This window comes from Urocitellus parryii, chromosome 3, assembly GCF_045843805.1.
Source record: "Urocitellus parryii isolate mUroPar1 chromosome 3, mUroPar1.hap1, whole genome shotgun sequence".
Classification (NCBI taxonomy): domain Eukaryota; kingdom Metazoa; phylum Chordata; class Mammalia; order Rodentia; family Sciuridae; genus Urocitellus; species Urocitellus parryii.
Window position 1 is genome coordinate 4738895 of NC_135533.1, and position 23998 is coordinate 4762892.

A 23998-nucleotide genomic window follows, 5' to 3' on the forward strand; every position below is an offset into this window, starting at 1 on the left:
GCAATGGTAGGGAAATTTTGGTTCCTTGCTAAAGATTCCATAATATGTTATTTGTACCAGTTCAAGTCCACACTGAAGAGCAGCAGAAAAATAATCCTCCAGAAAGTCTTGATACAGATGATCTTCTCATTTCGGGTAAGCTGTATATTCAAACTACTTCATTTGATCAAATTTCAAGATAATCCCTTTGTTAGCTCTAATGCAGATTCAAAGAATTGTCCAGTGAATTAACTTTAAAATAAATCATCCCACAGAGGTTTTTTGCAATAACTGTGTACGTATTACTGTAACCACATCTTTTGGTTAAGTGATTCTCTTTTGGAAAAGAGTTGACACTGGGTTGTTTCTCTCTAAAGGGTTTTGTTTAGTAGTGTCAATGTTGTTTGATGTTTTCTCTCTGTGCTCAACTGGAGTCTGAATGAAGCAGGAATGAGAAGTGAGATTTTATTTTGGTATAGGAACATAATTTTAGTCAATGATTGGCAAAGTAGTAAATGAGAAGATGGTGTCTTTATTATTGTAATTTAAAAATTACCTCTAAGGGATTTGGAATAAATGCCTTTTATTTTTCAGCAGTCCTACTTTATAGAACCTCTTAGGGCTCATGCTAATTGGGACCTCTACTCTTAAGAAAGACTGTGTTATGTTGGGTGTGTTAGTGCACACCTCTAATCCCAGCAACTCGGGAGCCTGAGGTTGGAGGATCACAAGTTCAAAGCCAGCCTCAGCAAAAGTGAGGCGCTAAGTAACTTAGTGAGAGCCTGTCTCTAAATAAAAATACCAGTAGGCCTGGAGATATGGCTCAGTGGTTGGGTGCCCCTGAGTTCAATCCCCAGCACTAAAACACAAAACAAAACAAAAGAAAAAAAATGGGTTAAAGGCTTAGTACACGTACTTTGATTTTAAATCTATCAGTAAGCAACTGTGTGTATTTCTAATATTTAATGTGTTTTATGGACTTGCTAAGATTATGAGGAAGAACAAGAATTGTATCCAGGGCTGGGGATGGAGCTCAGTTGGTAGAGTGCTTACCTCGCATGCACAAGGCCCAGGGTTCAGTCCTCAGCATCACCACCCACCCCACCCCACCCCACCTCCCAAAAAAATCCAAACTATGTTTTGGGTAGTTTGGCAGGTACAGCTGCTAAGCAAAAAAGGGTCTTCTTGGTTAGTCTTTTCTGTCTGTGCTCATTTCTCGTTTGAGTCTGCTACAACAAGTTATCTGCAAAATATCTTTACATTCTAGACCAGTCTTCATCTTTTACCTTGGATACGTTATACAATATCACTGGTCTTCTTTTTCCTAGCTGCCAAATATGTATGATAACTTTACCTATGTAATTTTGATCCTTTTGTAAGTGCTTATATTGTAAAACATTGTTTATGTATGATAGAATTATATTTTTAATTAAATCTCTGGTTGTTCTTACCAGAAATTACCTTAAGCTATGGGGTTCCTATTTTAGCCATATTTTTACAAGATCTGTGATTGATTCTAATCAACAAGCCCTTGTGTATTTTCACTTTTATTAACTTAATAATTGCTTTTTTGATGAATGCCTTATGATGTAATTTGTGATATAACCAAGAATTTCATATCTATTCACAGATATTTATAAATTCATAGACATTTATAAATTTGTATATTAATATAACTTGTTCTGGTTTGTAGAGTCATCCCACAATAAAATGAATGCTGAATTGGAAAATGAGATTTCTCATGAAATTGGTGGTGAAAAATTGGAAATGCCATCCAAAGTGATGCATATTCAAGATGAAGATCAAAGTGAAGAAAAAATGGAAGTGACAGAGAACAATGAAGTTCTCCCACACCAGACCATTGTGCAGCAAAAGGAGCTGCCATTGTTAGAGGAATCTAAGATGGTGGAGTCCAAAGAAGAACCAAGGCTTCCAAACTCAGTCATTGAATCTATCACCGGTCCACGAGAAGCCTTAGTGTCCTCAAGCAAGGAAAGTACTTCATTGAATTCTAAGGAACAGTTGGTTATAGAAAGGTTACAAGAAAAAATAGAACAGAAAGAAAATCCTGAATTTACCCCTGGGTTTATGGACTTTGAAATGACTCCTGCAGTGGAGAGTTGTATCAGAGAGGGTTCATGTCAAGGTGACAAATCTGTGAAGTTATCAACTGAGACTGTGGCAGCATTTTCATCATCAGCAGGAACAAGCAAGGCAAGCTTGTCTTCCTCTCCAGCCCTTGCTTCAGACTTGCCTTCTCATGCCATGCTGCATGGGTACCCACCGACCCTCAGTTCCTCTGCTGGAAATATCATGCCAACAACGTACATCTCAGTCACTCCCAAAATTGGCATGGGTAAACCAGCTATTACCAAAAGAAAGTTTTCTCCTGGTAGACCCAGATCCAAACAGGTAGGATGATTTTAATGATGTTGACAGAAAAGATGTTGGAACAATTAGATAAAATAACGGAGTGCACGTATAGCTTTGTTCTGGAGAGTTACTTTTTCTTTCCCCACGTAGAACTCAGATTGATGTTGACTCATATGTTTGCACCATTATTTAGAAAGTGATGTTAATGAAAACTGTATTTTATTACTAAAGTGATCACATTTGTAATTTCAGTTTAGTTGGGACATGCAAATGTGATTTCTTTGGTTATGGTTTCTCATACAAAGCACTTTACGAACTTTTAGTTCTGTGTTCACAGTAATGGTAGAGCTTTAAGTAACAGTGAAGTTTTGAGTATACAGTAACTAACACTTGTATTCTCTCCCAAAATATTTATTTACTGATATTATTTGGTGTATGCATCTTGAACTGCATCAACATTAAGATTGATGACGGAGTTTTTTCATGCCAGGGTGTTGCTCATTTTGATGTTTTTATTGCTAACTCTTTTGTGGAATTTTTTTCTTTCCTTCCTTTCTTCAAGTTACAACTTATTTCGTTAGTTCCATGGGAGAAATCTTTGAATTGTATTGTTGCTCTTCAAGAAGTAAAGGGAACTCTTTCTCATTGTTGTTTTAAGTAGTGAGGATACTTTTTAAGTGAGATACCAGCAAAATGTAGACACTGTAGCTAAGAATTATTTATTGATTTACACAGTTGTTACCTTGTCATTTTGAAAATTTTTTGAGAAAGTATCGAACAGGGATATGTTCAGTCATACTAGTAATTTGAAGGCTTAAGTCTGATTTTTTAAATTGCTTTCAATAATTATAGTTTGACTTTTATGGTGGTAATACATTAATCTTGATAAACTAATTTTTGAGTTACAGAACTAATTTTTTAAAATCTGGCTTTATTTTAATGTGAAAATTAGTCTCTTCTAAATGAATCCCAGCTACATTTTATTCTCTGAAGATAAATTATATCAGGACAAATGTCACATGGGATTTAGCTTTCTCTGTATGGTAAAGACATATGCAGTAACTGAACAATTTTATAAATGTACTTTTTTCTAAATATTTTTCTTCATACGAATTTCTGTTTTAAGAGTTTTCTTCTCAAACTAATTCTTTTTAAATTTTTTATTTTCAAAACGTTTTGACTTTGAAAAAAGTTTAGCAATAGAAATTTGAATTTTAAATTTACTTTTAGTTCAGATATTTTCATTCTTTAAGGATACTGCAGCATGAACTTTTCTGTTAAATTTTACTAAATTCTTTGCTTAGTGGAGACTTTTTGTAACAGCTGGGAAACCAGATTCAATATATAATAGGACTATTTTTTCTGTTGACTTATGTTCCAAAATAATTGTATCTGTGTGTGCGTATTTTTTCCCAGCTTATCCCATCTTTTATAAACCACATCCTAATATTTCTTGTTGGTTGTGTTGTATTGTCTTTCAGTTCCCACATCTGGTAATAGTCTACTTTAGTTGACACTATCTCATCACTACTGCCATCATGTGCTGCTAACCTTATAAGCATTTTAAAGTTATGTTCTCCCTTCTTTTAGCTTTTTAATTTTCCCATCTTGGTTTTCGTTATATAAAAAAAAGTGTTTACTTGGTGCTTCATGACTTGCTAACATTACTGCTGTTACCATGGAGAGTATGAATCAAATAAGATAAAATGGCCTTTCCATTGCTGAGGCACTGGGGCCATAATATTCTAGGCAAATGCTCTACCACTGAGCTACGTCCCCAGCCTGTGACCATAATATTCTGTACATAATGGGAGTGACATTTGTATATTGGAAATACTGAAGTCCGTTATTTTGTTATACAATTTTTTTTTTTTACATTTCCTCTTTAATTTATTGTTTCACTTACAAACTCTTGACAGTAGGGATTGGCTAAAAATATGAGATGGATTTTCACCACAATGGTTGTGATGCAAGCTTTGGTTTCTGAGTGTTTGATTGTTGGCATCACTGGCATTTCCATGCTTTGTTGAATGTCATCGGTTCTTTAGTCTTCACTAGAATGGTAAATTTAGTCTATTAAATCCTGTTTCATGATGGTTGGATCTTTATTTATCTTACTGATTTTGTAGTATTATGAACTTTCCTGGAGAAAAAGTTAAGTGCATAATACTTTGATTAGAAACAAAATCTGAAAGATTTAATCTTTCAGATTTAAAGTTTGATATGATAGTAATTAAATTATTGAATGTTATCTGCGGTATAAATTAGTATAAGGATAAACCAGTATTCAGTGTAAATATAATGCAAGTCACATGTATGATTTTAAATATTCTGACAACTAATTTTAATGTATTTTAACACCATATTCAAAATATTCAGCACTTAATGTAAAAACGAGTAAGATACTTCATATATTTTTTATGACAACTGTTTGAAATCTGCCTTGTGTTTTATTCATACTTAAAATTCTTCTCCGTTTTGACTCACCACAGAAGTAGTGCTTGGTAGCCGTACATGACTAGTGGCTACTTAGAGAAAGCATTTTGAGAAATATGAAAACATCAGTTACCAAATTCTGGATGAAATTAGAAGAAATACTGGATAAATTCAAGATAAGCTAAGAATGTTGTTACAATCTCACTGTGTTTAAGGAGTGAGCTGAAATATTCTACTTTGTCCATTGGCTCATCGGAGACATTTCAAGCCAGACCACTTCTGGACCATTTGTTGTACAATAAGTGTCTGTCTGAGTTACTGATACACATTGCAGACACACAAGCCAGCATAGGGTCTTTTCTGAATCCGAGTGGTTGACACAGGAAAGAGAACCTTTATCTGAAGCATTGGGAATTTGTTATCAAAGGGTAGACTACAGAGGATTTTTTCCTTTACAAGTAGTTTAGTGTTTTATGTCCTACCTTTTATATGTAAAATTTCCATTGCTATTTAGTGAGAATCCTGATGCTTATTTTCTTCTGAGATATTTTGGATATATCTCTAATGTGTATTCCTGATTACAGGAATAGTAACAAATTATTCTGATGCTTGTTCGTAGAATAAGATTCTTTTTGTTTTCTGATCCCTCCCAACCCCCTTTTCATACACAGGATTTTACAAAGATGAGGGAAAATTAGACAGTAGGACAAGGAAATTAGGGGGATCAATAACATGCAAATTTGTCCTAGTAAACCAGTTGTATTTAATTTAAGCATTTATGAAGACTTTAATATATCATTTTTCAGTATTTTTATAGGTAAATCTTAATGTTAAAAAGGTGGTTATTGGTCCTACTACCTGCAGCAATAGGTGGGGGGGTGATATGCGGGAGCTTTTGTTCTTGAACAGTTTCATCCCAGTGTGTGAGAACAGTCTCTAGATGCTATGAGGCTGAAGAAAGAGGAGGACAGATCCAGAATTATGGAGTACAGTTATTAGATTTTTAGAAAAATGTGGTCCTGGGTGGCTGTAGATCAGGTAGATCCCAGCCATTTGAATCAGAGGCAGGAGGCTTACAGAAAGGGCAGAATAGAAATGAGGACTTTTTCATACCTGGAATGTACTCGCATAACATCATAGATAATCAGGCACATTGCTGGGGCTGGAGATGCCAGGGTCTGGTGGCAAAGCTCCATGGAACACTCTAATGGTTTGTTTTTTCATAGTGTGTTGGAAACTGCAGGGAAAGCAGCCTCATTACTCAGGGGCAGTCATGGTGGTTCCCATTCAAGTTGGCTTTAGGCAAGTAAAGCTGAATCTGTACAGCTTTTACAGCTTCATTTTAATGCTGGGAGCAGTGAGATTTGCCTGTAATCCCCGCAACTTGGGTGGCCAAGGCAGGAGGATTGCAAGTTCAAGGCCTGTCTCAGCAACATAGTGAGACCCTGTCTCAAGAACCAAGCAACAAACAAACAAAATAGAACTGCTGGGGATGAGGATGTAGCTCTGTGGTAGAGTCCCCCTGGGTTCAGTCTCTAGTATCACCAAATACCCCCACTCTCAATTAAATCATCATTGTAATGGTCCCACCCTAGACCAGTTCAAACACAGACTCTGAGGTTGTCTTTGACCTTAACCCTGGATGGAAGTGGAATCCTGAATTAGAGAAATGTACTGCTTTTTGTTGTTTTACTGGATTTTCCCCCCAATGCATGAAATATGATACCATAAGAAACTCTTTTAAAAAGTGGTGGAAAATAGGAAGATTTTTTTCTTTTTTGAGCATTATAATTATATATAGCCGTATGGTTCATCCCAACAAAATCCTTTATGCGTGAAATTCTTTTTCAGTTCATAAGCGTGCCCCCCCCCTCCTTTCTCTGCTCTACAGATCAGGAAGGAAATTTTTAAAAATGAAAATATCAAATCATATTGGTTTATATTTCAGCTTCTATTCCATTTGTCTCATTTCACAATTGTATTTATCCGTTCATTTGTAAATTCTGAGACAATAATAAGCCACATAGCTGCGATCTATATCAGACCTCTCATGTATTGATTGCTTTTGTGGTGTTCCTGAAAAATCTATTGTAAACATTCTATGAATTTTTAAATGATTTATAGTAAACATTTTAAGAAAATTTTATAAAGTGAATCATAGGTAATATATTTTTATAACTTTTAGTCAAATTCTAAGAATTCTTTATTTTTGAACTTTACTTTCTGCCATTTCTTCTTGGTAATATCTATTATATATGGAAAGCTTAGGAATTTGCATAAGTTCTGATATTATATACTATGAGGTGTTCTCATAAAGAAGGTGAGATTTCTTCAATGTAGTAAGTTTCTAAAGGTAGTACTTCAGCAGATCATAACTACTTTCCCGTTTGTGAACTATTTTTTTTTCATGAATTTATGTAATCTTCTTATGTACCAGAGTGTTAATAACATACTTGGGTACTGCAATAGCATTTTAGGTGAACTGTTTCAAATTAATGTATCAGTTTCATCATCTGTTTCTGTGAGAAAAAAACAGGACCCGAGAAAGATGAGCTATAGGGGATTATAGTTTTGTTAACAATTGCAAATAAGCAGCTTATTTAATAGTAGTAGACATTGTTTCTGGTTTGTAAATACACATTCCTTAGCAAAGATGTAGTAGGTTTTTGCTTTGTTTGTGTTTTTGTTTTGAAGAACTGGGAGTTGAATGAACCTAGGGTGCTCTACCACTGAGCTACCTTCCCAACCCTTTTTATTTTTTATTTTGGGACAGGATCTTGCTAAGTTTCCGAGGCTGGCCTGGGACTTGAGATCCTCTTGCCTCAACCTCCTGAGTTGCTGGGACTATAGGCGTACACCACTGTGCCCGGCTAGAACTGAAGTTTTTTGAGGTTTATTTTTGTTTTTAAAATTAAAACTAGATTGTAAATCATACTGTCTGAGTGAGGAGAGATTCAGTTCTGGGTAAGTTGTTTCATATTCAGATTTTAAATGAAATAAGTGTATTTCAATCTAATTTTCAATTAAAAGATTGAATTTTAAAACATGGCCTTTATAACCGACATTATATATTTCTGAAAAGGAAAATTTCCCTGGATAGTTTTAATTGTCCATTCTTGGATACCTAAAAGGGTAAATACCTAGTTTGTAAATACACATACCTTAGCAAAGAAGTATGTAGTAGGTTTTTGCTTTGTTTTGAGTTTTTGTTTTGAAGAACTAGGAGTTGAATGAACCCAGGGTGCTCTACTACTGAGCTACCTTCCCAACCCTATTGGATACATTATCCTAGGACCTATTAAGGATTCCTTAGTGAACAGACATACCTTCCCTGGGGAACATGTCAGCTGCTTCATGGCTGAGACTGGTGATTTCCCCATGTATTCTGGTTTAAATACAATGCTATATTTTTAAAAAGTAACTTTTTAGAAATGTTTGTTTACATCAAAATTTCCAAAAATTTTTACTAACAGTTGATACTTGGAAAGATTAATACATCCAGCTGAAAATTTTCATAGCTCACTTATTAGATTCAAACCCTTATCCTCTCAGTATTGTCTATGTGATGCTTAGCCAGTTACTTTGTGAAACTGTGCCTTAATTTCTTCATCTATAGAAGGATAGCATGTGGTTTTCTGTTGGAATTTAATGATGATACATATAAAGCACTTGGCATGATTAAATACTCGTAATTCTTGAATTGCAGAATAATGCAGATAATAATTGTGAGAATGGATACCTAAGAAGGGTATAATTGTGTATCATATGCAGCTCTGGAGTGGTAGTCCTTAAATCAAACGAATTGATGAATGACTGTGCTGGAATTCACCAGTGAAAACAACTCCTGTCCTTGACTGTGTAACATGCTTGTAACAGTAAATATGATTTGTAGGCTTCCCAAATTCAAAGCCCCATAATGGTTGTGTATGTTTTTAGAGTTTCTAAATAGCCCATCACATGCAGGATGGGTGATACATGCTGTACTAGAGGATACCACAGGATAACTGAGAAAGCAGAGGGAGCTGAGGAAACCCCTGCAGGTTTGTAGGCTTCTGGAGGTGTGAAGACTGAGCCTTTCCCACCCAGACCTTGTGACCTGGGGGGTGTACTCTCTGGCTCTACCTTAAGTCAAAACATTTATTCTAAAAAGATTCCATGCTTGCTAAAGTCCAATAAGCACTTGTCCAAACCACTAGGAAGCCATTGATTTAAACATTAAAAAAGTCCAGTCCTTTGGAGTGTAAAATTAAAGACATTCTTGTGCCCTAAGAGGTATATTTAAAGCCATTGCTGAAACCATTGCTAGTACTGACCACATTTATGTTCTGAAATAATTGAAGGCCAAGGCTGATGGCTATTTTCATACTTTTATAGTGTCATATAATTAAGATCAGGTGTGATTTCTCATTCTGTTTAATACTGAACTCAGTATTTGAGACTTTTTTTATGTTAAAAAAAAATGTAAGACACAAAAATGAGGTCTAGATGTGAGTGAATGTATTTACCAAAAAGGCAAATGACAAACTCTTATGGTTGTGTTTTTTTTGTTGTTGTTGTTGTTTTTTACTGTTATCTCCCTTTCTTCTCTACCTTTTTAGTTGTTTTTACTTTCTCTCAGTTTCGCTGGGTGTTTTATAATTGTGTTGGCTTTGCAGAGAATGTTGGGATGGGGAGGTGATGGTGCAGGCTGGACTTAAAGGTGTGAAGTTGCCCATGAGGCACCAGATTGCCTCTGGCTGCTCCTAAAACTGAAGGTAGTCTTGGACTCTAGTAGTGACATTGGTTACATTTAACAACCAGCAGTAGAATTTGACTTTTAATAGAGAGTTGGTCATATCTGCCATTATCTTGATTTCTACCCCATAGACTTGTGATTCCTATGTACTTACTTGGTTGGTAAATTTACCTGCGCTATTGGCCACAAGGAGAAAGAAGGTTAATGCTAACTTTGAATAATTTTTGAGGTTAAATACTTATTCTTCAGAACTAATTCAGTCTCTGCCAGATGGCATTTTAAAAATTTTTTAGGATTTGTAATAAATTGATTCTATTTAGCTCTCTATAATTTATAGTCTCCTGATTATTACCTTTTAGAGTAACATATTTTGTCTCATCTTCCCAGATGTGGAACACCTATGAAAACTCATATATATCCTAATCATTTTATCATAGCAGTTACAATAATATACATAAACTCTACGATTTCTGACCTATGTTAATGTTCCCGTGTCAATTGTATTGACATATTTGCAGAATTGAACTTGGGATATAAGGGTTAGTCATATTAACCCTTTGGTAGTTTAAGAGCATATATAGAGTACCTTGGGATAGATTGCCTTTTTTTTTTTTTTTTTTTTAAATGTGCAAGGAAATCCAAAAACAAAGGAGATTTGTCCATAGGATGAGGATGAGGGTGTTTTGTATTCCAAGTGAATTGAGGAGCAGTCAGAGGGCTCAAGATACTATTGGTAGGATTAGTGTATTTTATAGTATAGTACATTGTTTACTGATGAACTAATTCATATATACATTCATGCCAAAAAAGACAATAGATTCTCAGAAGGAAAAAAAAAAGTGTTGAATAGCTGCTGAACAGAGAACTTAGCAGAGAACAAAAACAGCATGGCTTCTTCTCCAGATTGGTCAGGGGTGAGTGCTGTGGAACAGGGCCAGGACAGGGTGCTGCTGTGCCACTGCAGAGCACATAAGGTGCAGATGGGGCCAACCTTTTTGAATGGTTGTGCAAGTTCTGTTTGATCAAAGCTGAGATCTGAGGGATAATTTATAACTAAAGTTTGATAATTACAACTGTATTTCGGTTTTAAGGTTTAAAGAATATTTTAGGTGATTTCTTCTTTGTCAAAATATGTATATATAATCATAATTTGCTTTAGTTACTATAAAATTGCACATAATCTGTCTTCCAATGTCTTATGATAATATACTTATTAAAATTCATAGTGTAATTACCCAAGCTTTTATTATATAAATTCTTCATAGCAGTTGAGTAGTTTCTTAGTTATCACCAAAATGGCATCCAAACATTCTTGATCTATAAAGCCCTTCATCTGGTTTATCCATGTTATATGAAATGTAAATGCTTTTGGAAATGAAATATAGTTTTGCATCAAAGCTAACTTTTAAATTGTGATGAATAATACATAATCACAAGAAAATTCTTATTCATGAAAAAAATCAATATTATTTTTATCTTAGAGTATGACTTTTTATTATGTATCTTGAGAATGGTCTACAGACATCACACTAAAAGATATACCAAAAGAAATTTGAGATGAGCACTCATATCCTCCTAGAAAAGCCAGTGGCAATATTGAGAGAAGTAAAGTTAATTATTTCTTGCCCCAGCTTTCTGTGCAACTAAATAATGTTACAAGCAGTGAGACACCTTAGTTGTTGATGCCACAGATGTGGTGAGGGAAGTAGCTGATGGCTTATTTGCAATGCTGAGGAAGGCCTGCTGGACTGGCAGTGCTCAATGCCTGACCTGCAGGAGGAGGAGCAGGAGCAGAAGTTGAAGTAGCCATGGAGAGCTGGAGTAGCAAAGGGTTCTAAGTCTGTTGGGCCATGATTGGGAAGAGCTAGGCATGTTTAAAGGACAGCAAGGAAGCCAGGGTAGCTAGGTTGGTTTACCAGCAGGGAGATGTGTCCATAGGATGAGGATGAGGGTGGTTTGTATTCCAGTGCACTGAGGAGCAGTCAGAGGGCTCAAGATACAATAGTGATGTGCTGGAGGAGACTTATGTTTCTGGAAACTTCCTCTGGCTGCTGGGGGCAGATGGACCAGGGGCGAAGAACTGGAGGAGACCTCAGTGGGCAGGAAGTATAAAACCTAGTGGGTGGTTGCATGGGGTGGGGTAAGAGGGTGGGAGCCAGTAGGAGGCTGCTGGCAGTGGCAGTGCAGGGCATAGACCTGAGACAAAGCTCAGAGGTTCTAGTCTTGGTGATGACTGGATTGAAGGAGTGGTGGGAAGAGGATGATACTATTTAAAATTTGTGCTTCATCCCTGGGAAGCTCTAGCACTTCAGGAGTCAGGTGGAGGAAGAATATGCATATGAGATGGAGAAAGATCAGCAGGGTGGGCAGTACCTGTGAATGTGCTGCTGCCACAAAATGCAGCAGAGCTGTGTGCAGATGTCAGGGCTTGATTAAAATAAGAATAGAAAGGACTTTTGCTGCATAGTGATTACCAGAGTCTCTGAACCAGCACAGTAGGGACCAGAGACACAGTTGAAGGTTCATCCAAGATGGTTCTCATGTTGTGGTGTATCTCTGGTAAGCTGAGTGTGGAAAAAGCTGGGTTAGAGATTGGATGGTCTGGGAAAAAACCCAGAATATGACTGAAGACCAAACAGTAGTTTGTGCTGGAGATAATGTGTTGAATGGGCTTAAAATGGTTGTGGCTATAGTTTATGAATTAAAAATGAAACCAGTCTCTCCCTCCTATGTTTTTTTTTTCCTTCAAAACACTGTTATTTCATTAACCATCTTTCTTCCTAAGTGGAATAGTCAAAACTCGTGTTTCTTGTTTTAATTCATGTGTCATTTTTATGTAATTAATGGTATTCTTATTTATTTAGTTTGGTAATCTAGAAACCTGGTAAGTACTGTGAACAATGTCTTTAGTTTTGGTTATTAAAGTTAATAGCACATATCATTGAATTACCAAATACAAAATAAGTTCTTAGTTGTTTTGATTTTTCTTTTTTCCCTCTCTGAAAGTTACTTTCCTGGAGAAAATTTAAACATTTTTCTTTATGCTCTTTATCATCTTCATCAGATTAATTCTAGATTATTAATGAATGTTGCTTACTTGGAAGTATAATGCCTTAGTTTTTTTTTGTTTTTTAACCTGTTTTTTTTTTTCTTTTTAAGACTATTTCCCATGTAGTTTATTAGGTACTTTAGGCATTTTAATTTGCAAATTTAGGACAATTTGCTTGAATATTTCCTCACTTTTCATAAAATTTTGTCCCTATTTATAAGATATTCATGCTACTAAATAAAAAATAAAAATTTACAACTAATGACCATTTGAAGGAAGTGTTACTAAACACTAAGATTTTGTTATTTGCATTTCAATGTTACATACTAACATTTCATGGTTTAAAGTGTGTACATTTATTGATCACTCATGTTTCTGATTGCATTTTTTGGCCTACTGATTTGGTTATAATAGGATATCACATTCTTTGATGTTAGCAGTTTGACATTTTCAGCACAGTGATACTTGACAGAAGAAAATATCCCCAAATAGTTCTTCTATTGATTCTTCATGTGACTGACTTTTTTGTGTGCTATTATTGTAGTTTATGAGTCACTGTTGGTGTCATATAAACCTCGATTTTTAATGTCTTATTATAGTGATGTTTCAACCAGAATAAAATATTTAATGTAAATTATAGCTGCAAACATATAAGTATGAAGTCACTGTGATAAGTTTGTTTTCCCTATCTTGAAGCAATATGTCCTAAATTTCCATACGTTTGCATTTGTTTTTGCTGTTCTAAGATTCCTTAGTTGCTGGCTTTGATCTTTTATGTTGCTAAGTTTTATACATCTATTTTCTCACCTGCCATATCCTAGGGGGCTTGGAGTACCCATAATACAGTGAGCCCACCTTCCTGGTCCCCAGACATTTCAGAAGGTCGGGAAATTTTTAAACCCAGGCAGCTTCCTGGCAGTGCCATTTGGAGCATCAAAGTGGTAAATAAAATTGCATTTACATTCATGTATCATTTCTTTCTGGTTTGTTTTGTCCTATTGGATGTTAAGAATCAAACCTGTCTTTTCTAGATTTAGCTTTCAGAGCCACTTTTTAAATCTTAAAATTTCTTAAAGAAATAATATGCTTTCATTGTAAGAGCTAGAATACGAGAGTTAATTGTAGTTCTACAAGTGTAATTTTTAGTGACTCTGTTTATGGTTAACTCCTTTAGTTACTAGGCAGTGTTTCTGTAAGGGGGAAGTCCTTGTCACACAGGTCACTCCATGATCAAGGAATTGTTTCTTCATGACATCATAACATTTCTGTTCCTTAGAAAAGAACAGAGGGAAAAGCTCCATTAATCTATTATGTATTAAGGGAGGAGAAGTACCAGAATTGCATCAGATTTCATTGTGTTAACCTCAGAATCATAGAGCTTTTTTCCATGCCATTGGTGGATGATTCTTCTAGTCCTTGAAGTAAGTTAATGATACATTTTGAAGGGAAAACATCAATTTGAAACAATATCAGTCATCTCAAAACTTGAAATATAATTGGGTATAGAATATAATTTTTTTCATGTTCTATATTTTATATAATTTTGGAATAAGTCTTTAATATTTAGACTGATGAAGGATTTCAGTGATTATAGATTGTACTTTATTTTCTATTGTGATCAGAACTGTTTTTTAACTTACCCAGATATTGGAAAGTATTTAAGTATTTGTTTTGAGCATGTAAAAGATGATTAGTTTGACAGTTTTACAGCAAATGCTGTCAGTTTTTGAATACTTTCTTATCTGCATTATTTGACATTAGGGAAAATAAATTCAGAGATGACTGTTGCCCTGGTTTTTAATTAGTGCCTTTTAACTTCAATGAAATCTTCTATACTACTTTTACAAAAAATTGTCCAGTCCAACCTCTTCCTGTCCATCCCTTTTCAAAGAAGCTGATGGACCTTTGTCTCAGAGGACCTAGGGGAGACAGAGTAAGAGAAGACAAGGAGAGACAATTTGAAACCTGGAAAGCAGTTATATTAATTAAAATCAAAGGGGAAAACAACCTTCCTTGCCTTTGTTTGTGTGTGTGTGTGTGTGTGTGTGTGTGTGTGTGTGTGTGTGTATGTATGTGTATGTTATTCTCGCAACATCACCATCAGTTTTGACTGGAAACTATTCTACTAAATGAGAAATGAGTTCAGCACATCTGCCAAGTGACATCGATTGAAGAGGTATTATTTAAATCATTAGGGGAAAACATCAGAAAGAATTTTTCTGATTATTTTAACAATTTTAAGTGTATATAATATATGTATTTGTATAAATGCCATTTTCCCCCCAGGAATGATACATAAGTCAGAGAATAAACAAGGTGGGGGAACCCCAAACTCTGGTACTTACATTTTTAAAATACTAGGGAATTTAACATGTTTTCCCATAGGAACTTTTTCATGTGTTGAGTAAAATGTCCAATAAATAATTCTCATTTTAAGTTTATTTAAAGCAAAACTTTAACCCTTTTTTTTTTCAGTTTTCCCATAATCTTTAAATAATTTTCCCCCTTAATACTATGGTAAAATGAAGCTGACATGTTCACTTCATAGGATAGCTATGAATAATCCAGGAAATTGACTTAATTTTGACAGTAAGAATGTAGTTTAACACTAGCAATAATGAAATTTCATGCAAATTAGCAGTGCAGAATACTAGTTAAAAAATAGGGACTAGAGCCAGATTTGCTCCTGTGACAAGTAACTTGAAGTTTTTAGATCTCATTACATTTATCTCTGAAGTGGGGTTAATAAACCAAGCATCTCCTCTATGGGTTCATTGAGAGTAAAAAGTGCTTGGATCAGGACATAGTAACTACTCCATAAACACTAGATATTATTATTATCCCTGAGAGACCAGTTGTCCAGAGTCTTTCCTTCTACCTATTTTTCATTGAATATGAATGTTGTACATCAAAAAAAACTGGATGAGGTGTGGCTCTGCTAGCCATGCAGAATGTAGGAACAGGAGATGAAAAAGTAATGCCAAGGCCTGCTGAGGGAGAACATGCACACACAGAAAAGGCACAACCTTTGATTCCAAGATTATATCAATATTTTATACTTAAGTTTTAAGTTGTGGAATACATAAAGGGTACATAAGACTTATCTTTTATTATGTGTCATCTAATCAGAATAAAAGAGAGGCAAGTATCTGTGTAACATTGAATTTAATGTTGTATCTCACATTTGGATCTAAACATTTCTTTGGGCTCTTCCAGATTGTTGACTTACCCTCATCTGTTATGTAGGGCCGGGGCTCTGGATTCCCAGGCAAGCGGAGGCCTCGCGGTGCAGGCCTGTCAGGACGAGGTGGCAGAGGCAGGTCCAAATTAAAAGGTGGACTCGGAGCTGTTGTTCTACCTGGGGTGAGACTTATTTTATTTATATTTGCTATGGTCTTTAAATGTCAACTAATGATAATGTCATTTGTAGCAAGTTATTTCTATCCTAAGAGTCACATAAACAGGCTGACTTCTTGAAATTTTACTGTATCTCTACTTTTTTTTCTTGTTGTTTTGAACCTCAGGTTAGCTTTTCTTTTATGTTATTTTTCTCATTCTTGTTGACTCTTTCTATGCCAACCTTCCCCTAAGAACCATTATGGAATATCTTTGCTCTTTTATTTATTTATTTTTTAAATCAAACAACACATTATATTGTGTTGTTTAATAGAGCTCTGAAAAGTTTATTAGGTTGGCATTTTGAGTTTTTGATTGGTGTTGCTCTCATGTTATAATAAGGCTTATAGAAGAAACTGTAATTTTTGCAGATCAATATGGATTCTAAACAGTTTTATGGCTGCCTTTGGCATATTTTTGGATTGATAAATATTTACTCATTGGCCCTTCATAAAATTTTCTACAAATGCATATTAAAATGTGTTTGATAAATATTGGCTAATATTTAATGTAGTAAATTTACTATTTCACTGAAATACTGTTTTAAAAATTCTAAATGTGATTTTTGTTTCAAGAAAGGCGAAATTATTCAATTTTATAGTTGCACAAGAAGAAAGAAAACTTGGATTCTGGTCTTTCTTTAAAAGATGCAAATTAAAAAAACAGGCTTATTGATGTATACTTGATATAAGGCTACAAATATGATATATAACTTTGCAAGTATTGCCGTGTATATACCCTGGAAAACCACAATACAATCAAAACAGTAAATGCATTTATTCTCCAAAGTTTCTGTAGGACCCTCTGCCTCACTCATGCTTTATACCAGTCTTTATCCCCAAACAGTGGTTTATCTAATTTCCCTCATATGAGTAAGTTTTTGTTTTCTAGAATTATAGATAAGTGAAATCATGTAGAACATATTCTTTCTGGTCTAATTTATTTTATTGAGCATAAATATCTTGAGGTTCATCCAGGCCGTTGCATTTGTGAGCAGTTCCTGTTCTCCTTTGAAGGTCTTGTAGAATTCGGCTGAGAATCTATCTGGTCCTAGGCTTTTCTTGATTGGTAGGCTTTTGGTGGCATCTTCTATTTCATTGCTTGAAATCAATCTGTTTAAATTATGTATGTCCTGATTCAGTTTGGGTAGATCATATGTCCCTAGAAATTTGTTGATGTCATCAAGATTTTCTATTTTATTGGAGCATAACTTTTCAAAACAGCTTCTAATTATCTTTGATATTATAGTAGTGTCCATTATGATTAGATCATATGTCCCTAGAAATTTGTTGATGTCATCAAGATTTTCTATTTTATTGGAGCATAACTTTTCAAAACAGCTTCTAATTATCTTTGATATTATAGTAGTGTCCATTATGATATGATATAGTAGTGTCCATTATGAGAGAGAGAAAATTTTTTTAATATTTATTTTTAAGTCTTTGGTGGACACAACATCTTTATTTCATTTTTATGTGGCGCTGAGGATCGAACCCAGCACCTCGCACATGCCAGGCAAGCATGCTTCTGCTTGAGCCATATCCCCAGCCCAACATCACATATTTTAGTAATTTGAGTTTTCTGTATATATACTGTAGCTAGGGGTTTATCAACTTAAAAAGTTGGCTTCTTTGAAAAAATTGTTTTGTCAGTTTTTTGAATTGTTTCTTTCATTTGATTTCAGCTCTCATTTTAATTATTTCCTGTTAACTACTGCTTTTGATGTTGATTTGTTCCTCTTTTTTCTAGGGCTTAGAGATGTTAATATTAGGTCATTTATTCATTGACTTTTTAATCTTTTAATGAATGAGCTCAATATAATGAACTTTCCTCTCAGTACTGCCTTTATAGCATCTCAGAGATTTTAATATGTTGTATTGGGATTCTCATTTACATCAAAGTATTTTTTCTTTCTTTCTCTCTCTCTCTCTCTCTCTCTCTCTCTCTCTCTCTCTCTCTCTCTTTCTTTCTTTTTTTTCTTGGTGTGTTGCTGGGCTTGAACCCAGGGCCTTATGCATGTGAGACCAGCACTCTACCAACTGAGTCCCGTATTTTTTATTTCATCCTTGATTTCTTCTGCTATCCCATTCATCATTTAGTAGTGTATTATTTAGTCTCCAGGTGTTTGAGTATCTTCTATTTTTTACTTTATAGTTGGGTTTCTAATTTTATTCCATTATGATCTGATAGAATGTAAGTTATTATCTATATTTTTTGTATATGCTAATTATTGCTTTCTTGCATAAGATATGGTCTATTTTAGAGAAGGATCTGTGTGCTGCTGAGAAGAAAGTGTGTTTACTCGTTAATGGATGAAGTATTCTGTCTTTTAAGTCTAAATCATTGATTGTATTATTTAGTTCTATAGTTTCTTTATTTAGTTTTTGTTTGGAGAATCTATCCAGTGGTGAGAGCAGTGTGTTAAAGTCATCCAGTATTATTGTGTTGTGGTCTGTTTGATTCTTGAAATTGAGGTAGGTTTGTTTGATGTATATAAGTACTCCATTGTTGGTGCATAAATATTTATGATTACTATGTTTGATGTATAATTCCCTTAAGCAGTATGAAATGTTCTTTTTGGTCCCTTCTGATTAACTGTGGCTTTTGGCTTGAAGTCCACTTTATCTGATATGAAGGTTTGGAAATCCCTGCTTTTATTTACGCAGTCCATGTGAGTGACATGTTTTTTTCCCATCCCTTCACCTTCAGTCTGTGGATGTCTTTGCCTATGAGGTGAGTCTCTTGGAGATAGCAATAGTCATTGTCTACAGTATGAAAAAGTAAGTTTGCTAAAAGGGTTCATAATTTCAAATGGTGGACAAAGCACAATCTGAAGTAATGTAGGATGTTATTCCATTGAGGGAGGAGAGAAGATAGAAGTAAAAATTAATAGAAAAGAGTGAAAGAGAGGAGTTCTAGTCTGGTGGGTGGTGGACTGCCTGGATGGGTGAGCTGATAGCAAGATGACCTCACACCATCTTCCAACCCTCCAACCTGATGTAGCCAGCCCCATCCGTCCCTGAGTACTTCAGGACCGTGGAACTTGGGAGAGCCTGGCTCCCTCCAGTCTCTCCAACCTGTGCTTCCCCTGGGCAAAATTCTCCAACTTTTCACAGGACCATCTGGCCCAGACTGATCCAAGACAATTCAGTCACTATCTGACAGATTTGGGCTTCAGATATCACAGGCTCTACCTCACTGCAGCCTTAAGAACTCAATGATGTTCCAATTTGCTGAGACCACCAGGGGTGTACTCACACAAAGGGGTGACCCTAGGATGAAGCAGTAAGATGGTGGTCACTAGCACTCCCAGCAGGAAGACCTCAGTTGTAGCCAAACCCATAGGCACCTCAATGCTGGACTTCTAGGTCCTGGTCAGTGTCTCCAAATTTGGCTGCATCCCAAGATGGCGGTGGCAGCAAACCTAAAGGCACCTTGGTCCCCCAGGCCCTGGCTGGTATCCCAAGATGGAGGTGGTCGCTGCAACCAAACCTGCATGCACTCTGGCAGTAGATCTCCAGGTAGCAGTTACAGCAAGTGGTGGCACACTGAGAATAAACCTCCGGTGGTGGCAAGGCTGTGGCAGCTGGTTGTTCTTAATTTAGCCATTCTCATAAGGAGGTGACAATGTATTAATCAGGGTTCCCTAGGGAACAAAATCAACAGGAAGTAAGATTATGAAAAATGGATTTATTAGATTGGCTTACAGAACCAGAAGCTGGAGTGTGCACTATGACCATCTGTAGGGTGGAGAACTGGAGGAACCAGTAGCTGCACACTGTAAAAGGTTGAAGCCTCAGAACAAGAGGGTTCAAAGATGCTACCCCAGCCCAAGATCAAAGGCTTCTGGGAACTCCCTGGAGAATTCACTGGCAGAGATCACTTTGAAAGAGTGAAGGAGGGAAGAGTCTGATAGCTTCAGGTGATCGCAGGCACAATTAAGATCCATTCAAGAAGATTTGAGCTTCTATCTGCTGCTGCTTCCTTGTTCTTCCAACTTTTATTCCATCCAGGCCACCATCCTTTTGGGTGGTGCTGCCCACACTTAGGGAGGGGCTGCACTTGAGTTTGCTATCATATATGCCAATCATTCTTTGACAATGCCTCTTGATCTTTGGTATCTCTTAATCCAATCAAGTTGACAATTCAAATTAACTGTTACTAGTCTACATCTTGTCAATTTGATGTCCAAACCTGACTATTTATATCATACTTAATCTCCAAATAAACACAATAACAAGGTGACAACTCCAACTAACATAACTAATCTTTGTATAATGGAATATGCAGTACTGTTATTCCCTAGAGTATAAGGAAAACAAAAACAGTTACTTTAAGCCCTAATGTTAAGTCAATCAGTATTCTATTACTTGATGAATAACAGAGTAACAAACATATCATTTTATTGCATGTGTAACTATGTACAAACATATTCTTAATGGCTATAGTTTGTATTTAGGATTACCTTCTTCTGCTACCCACTCTTTATTCCCTCTACCTTCAGCAAGCACCTCGGCACATCTTGGCTCTTTCCCTGGAGGTGTGACCCACACCTTCATTCCTGAATGGTCTGAGACATTTGTTGTCTTGCCTGGATTCGGTTGTTGTAGTTTCCCATTGACCTGGATAGCAGGACAGGGTAATACCAAGCAACACTCTAAGGATCTCCTACATTCCAGTAGTATGCTTCCTTACCTCCATTGTGAACTAATAGTCCAGTGTCTCCCTGGTAATATGGATCAATCATCCCTGCCAGTACCGTAACTCCCTCCTTAGTCTGTTGACTCAGAGACATGAGGAGCCCAAAGTGACCAGGGGGAAGTCTTCACTTCCATTTTAATGAAATCATTGTTATACCTCCCAGCAGAAGCATTTCTTCTTTTGGAACTAAGACTTCTAGGCCCGCAGAGCATAAGTTTGCAGGGATAGGAAGCAACAACTTTTCTGGTGGGTCACTAGAGGTAATGGTGAGTGGTACCATTCCTGCCTCCACCCCTTGATTCCTGGACCCATGAATTTCAGCACTGGTCAGTGTCATAAAGTGGACACTGATTTAGAGTATGGAAAGCCTTCTGGAGAACATTGCCCCAACCCTGCAAGGTGTTGCCACCTAGCAGGCACTATAACTGTATCTTCAAAAGTCCATTCCATCGCTATTTTAAACCAGCTGCTTCCGGATGGTGGGGAACAGGGAACATGATAAGACCAGTGAATCCCATGAGCATGTGCCCATTGCCTCACTTCTTTGGCTGTGAAGTGAGTTCCTTGGTCCAAAGGAATGCTGTGTGGAATATTATGACGATGGATAAGGCATTCTGTAAGTCCATGGATGGTGGTTTTGGTTGAAGCATTACGTGTAGGTAAGGCAAGTCCATACCCAGAATAAGTGTCTGTTTCAGTCAGGACAAATGCTGCCCCTTCCACTTGCCACCAGGTTGATGGCTGATCTCTCTGGAGAATTGTTACCACTGTTTACTAGTGACAAGTCCTTGCTTCCCCGAATGCTGAAGTATGATACCAGAGGAGCACGCTGAGGCAAGTGTAGAGTGGAAAGTAGAAGCTTTATTAAAGGACAGCAGAAAGCCTTCTCCCCAGAGGAAGAAGGGGACCCAAAGGGGGAATCTGTGGAAGGGGGAGGTCTTCCCTCTTTTATAATAGTCTTCTATTAGTCTTCCCATACTCCTGTCTTTTGTTTCCCTTTATCTTGCAGTGATAGAATGCAGGTGGGAAGGCCCAAATGGTGGGAGATAGGTGGGCTGGAGGAGTCATCTGGGTAGAAAGGGCCGGGGGTGGCTTTTGATTAGCACTTCCCTGTTTGCTGGGAGCTGCTTCATTAACAGTTCCTTAGGATGGGTTCTGGGCCTTGAGGACATTAACATTTCAATTTCCTCAAGTGCTGATCTGCTTTCCTGGATTCTATTCTTGATAATGGTTTCCATTTTATTTATCTTACTCGATATTAGACCCGATTTACCTAGCTACACTAACTACCTATCTGAAAATCTGGCTTCAGAATGATGCCTTATCAGGGGCTTAGGGTTCATCTCTGCTGTTGGCAAATTGGGCATTCAACAGTGGCTGTAGTCAGATCAGCCTTGGTGAGTGGAAGTCCATGCTGCTGAGCCCATGCATAACCGCCATCCTTGTCACCATGACCACTTTGTTCTGAGCTCATTGGGCAATGACAGGGGTGGCTGGGGAAAGAAGTTGTCTTCTGTCCACAGACTGGGACATCCTATCTACCTGATTGTTAAAGTCCTCCTCTGTTGAGGTCACCTTTTGGTGGGCATTTACATGAGACATTCTTTGCCCATTCATAGACTTCTGTCCACGTATCTCTTCCCCAAATATCCTTGTCACCAATTTTCCAATTATTTTCTTTCCAGTTCCCTGACCAGCCAATCAAATCATTGGCTATGACCCATGAATCTGTGTATAATCACCCATCTGGCCATTTCATGATGCCCAGTTCATGATGGGCAGCTCAGGTCGCATAGTAACTTTGTGGCCCATGGTCAAGCATTCAGTTTCCACTAAGGCCCAGTAGCAGGCCAAGAGCTATTTCTCAAAGGGAGAGTAGTTGTCTGAAGATGATGGCAGGGCCTTCGATATCCCAATAGCCTCCTCTGTGACTGATCTGTGGGGGCCTGCCAAAGGCTCCAGACAGCTTCCCTATCTACCACTGAAACCTCAAGTACCATTGGATCTGCTAGGTCATATGTCCCAAGTGGCAGAGTATCCTGCCGAGTAGCCTGGACCTGTTGCAGAGCCTTCACCTGTTCTGGACCCCACTGAAAAGAAGAAACTTTTCTAGTTGCTTGCTAGATGGGCCAAAGTAACACACCCAAGTGAGGAATGTGCTGCTTCCAAAATCCAAGTAGGCCCCCCAGGTGTTGTGCTTCTTTCTTATTTGTAGGAGTGGCCAGAGGCAACAACTTATCCTTTACTTTACAAGGGATATCTGAACAGGTCCCATACCACTGGACTTCCAGAAACTTATTGAAGTTGAAGGCCCTTGAATTTTAGTGGGCTTTATTTCTCATCCTCTGATACACAAATACTTCATTAGTAAGTTCAGAGTTGTTGATACCTTTTGCTAGGTCCAATCAACATAATGTCATTAATATAATGGACAAGTGTAATATCCCGTGGAAGAGAAAGGTGATCAAGATCTCTGTGAACTAAGCTGTTACACAGTGCTGGAGAGTTGACATACCCCTGAGGAAGGACAGTGAAGGTACATTGCTGGCCTTGCCAGCTGAAAGCAGATTGTTTCTGTTAGTCCTTAGGTACAGGGGTGGACCAAAAAAGCAATTACCAGATCAAGTGCTTCATACCAGGTACCAGGAGATGTATGAATCTGCTTAAGCAAATAAACCACATCTGGCACAGCAGCTGCAATTGGAGTCACCACCTGATTAAGCGTATGACAATCAACTGTCATTCGTCTTCTGCACAAGCCAAATAGGAGAGTTTAATGGGGGTGTTGTGGGAATCACCACCCCTGCATCCTTCAAGTCCTTGATGGTGGCACTAATCTCTTCAGTCCCTCCAGGGATGCAGTATTGCTTTTGATTCGCTATTTTCCCAGGTATAGGCACCTCCAGGAGCTTCCATTTATCCTTTCCCCGCATAGTAGCCCTCACTCCACAGGGTAGAGAACCAGTGTGGGAGTTTTGCCAAGTGCTAAGTATATCTATCCTGATTATACATACATTCTAGGACTGGGGAAATAACCACAGGATGAGTTTGGGGGCCCACTGGACCCACTGTGAGTCCGACTTTGGCCAAAACCCCATTGATCTCCTGAACTCCATAAGCCCCTATTTTACTAGAGAGCCACAATGATATTTTGGGTCTTCTAGAATTATAATGTCTAATAGTCCCCAAAAGGTCTAATCATTGTCTTTTCCACAATGCACAGTTACCCTGTAAAAGGTTACAGTAAAAGGCCTTAGATCCCTTTGGGGAAGGGTGGGCGAAAGATTAACTGTAAAGAGTTTTGTTACTGTACCTGAGTTCTTCCTCAA

General features: G+C 37.1%; 1 protein-coding gene across 2 annotated transcripts in view; it reads left to right on the top strand.

Annotated features, from left to right (window-relative positions):
* The window catches only part of Kmt2c (lysine methyltransferase 2C), a 269564-nt gene that overhangs the window by 159165 nt on the left and 86401 nt on the right, over positions 1 to 23998 (top strand). For both annotated transcript variants that reach the window (XM_026413840.2, XM_026413847.2), the window contains exons 13-16: positions 61 to 135; positions 1673 to 2391; positions 13394 to 13513; positions 15819 to 15935. In XM_026413840.2, the coding sequence (XP_026269625.2) occupies positions 61 to 135; positions 1673 to 2391; positions 13394 to 13513; positions 15819 to 15935 (1031 nt within the window). The remainder of the gene's footprint in view (positions 1 to 60; positions 136 to 1672; positions 2392 to 13393; positions 13514 to 15818; positions 15936 to 23998) is intronic.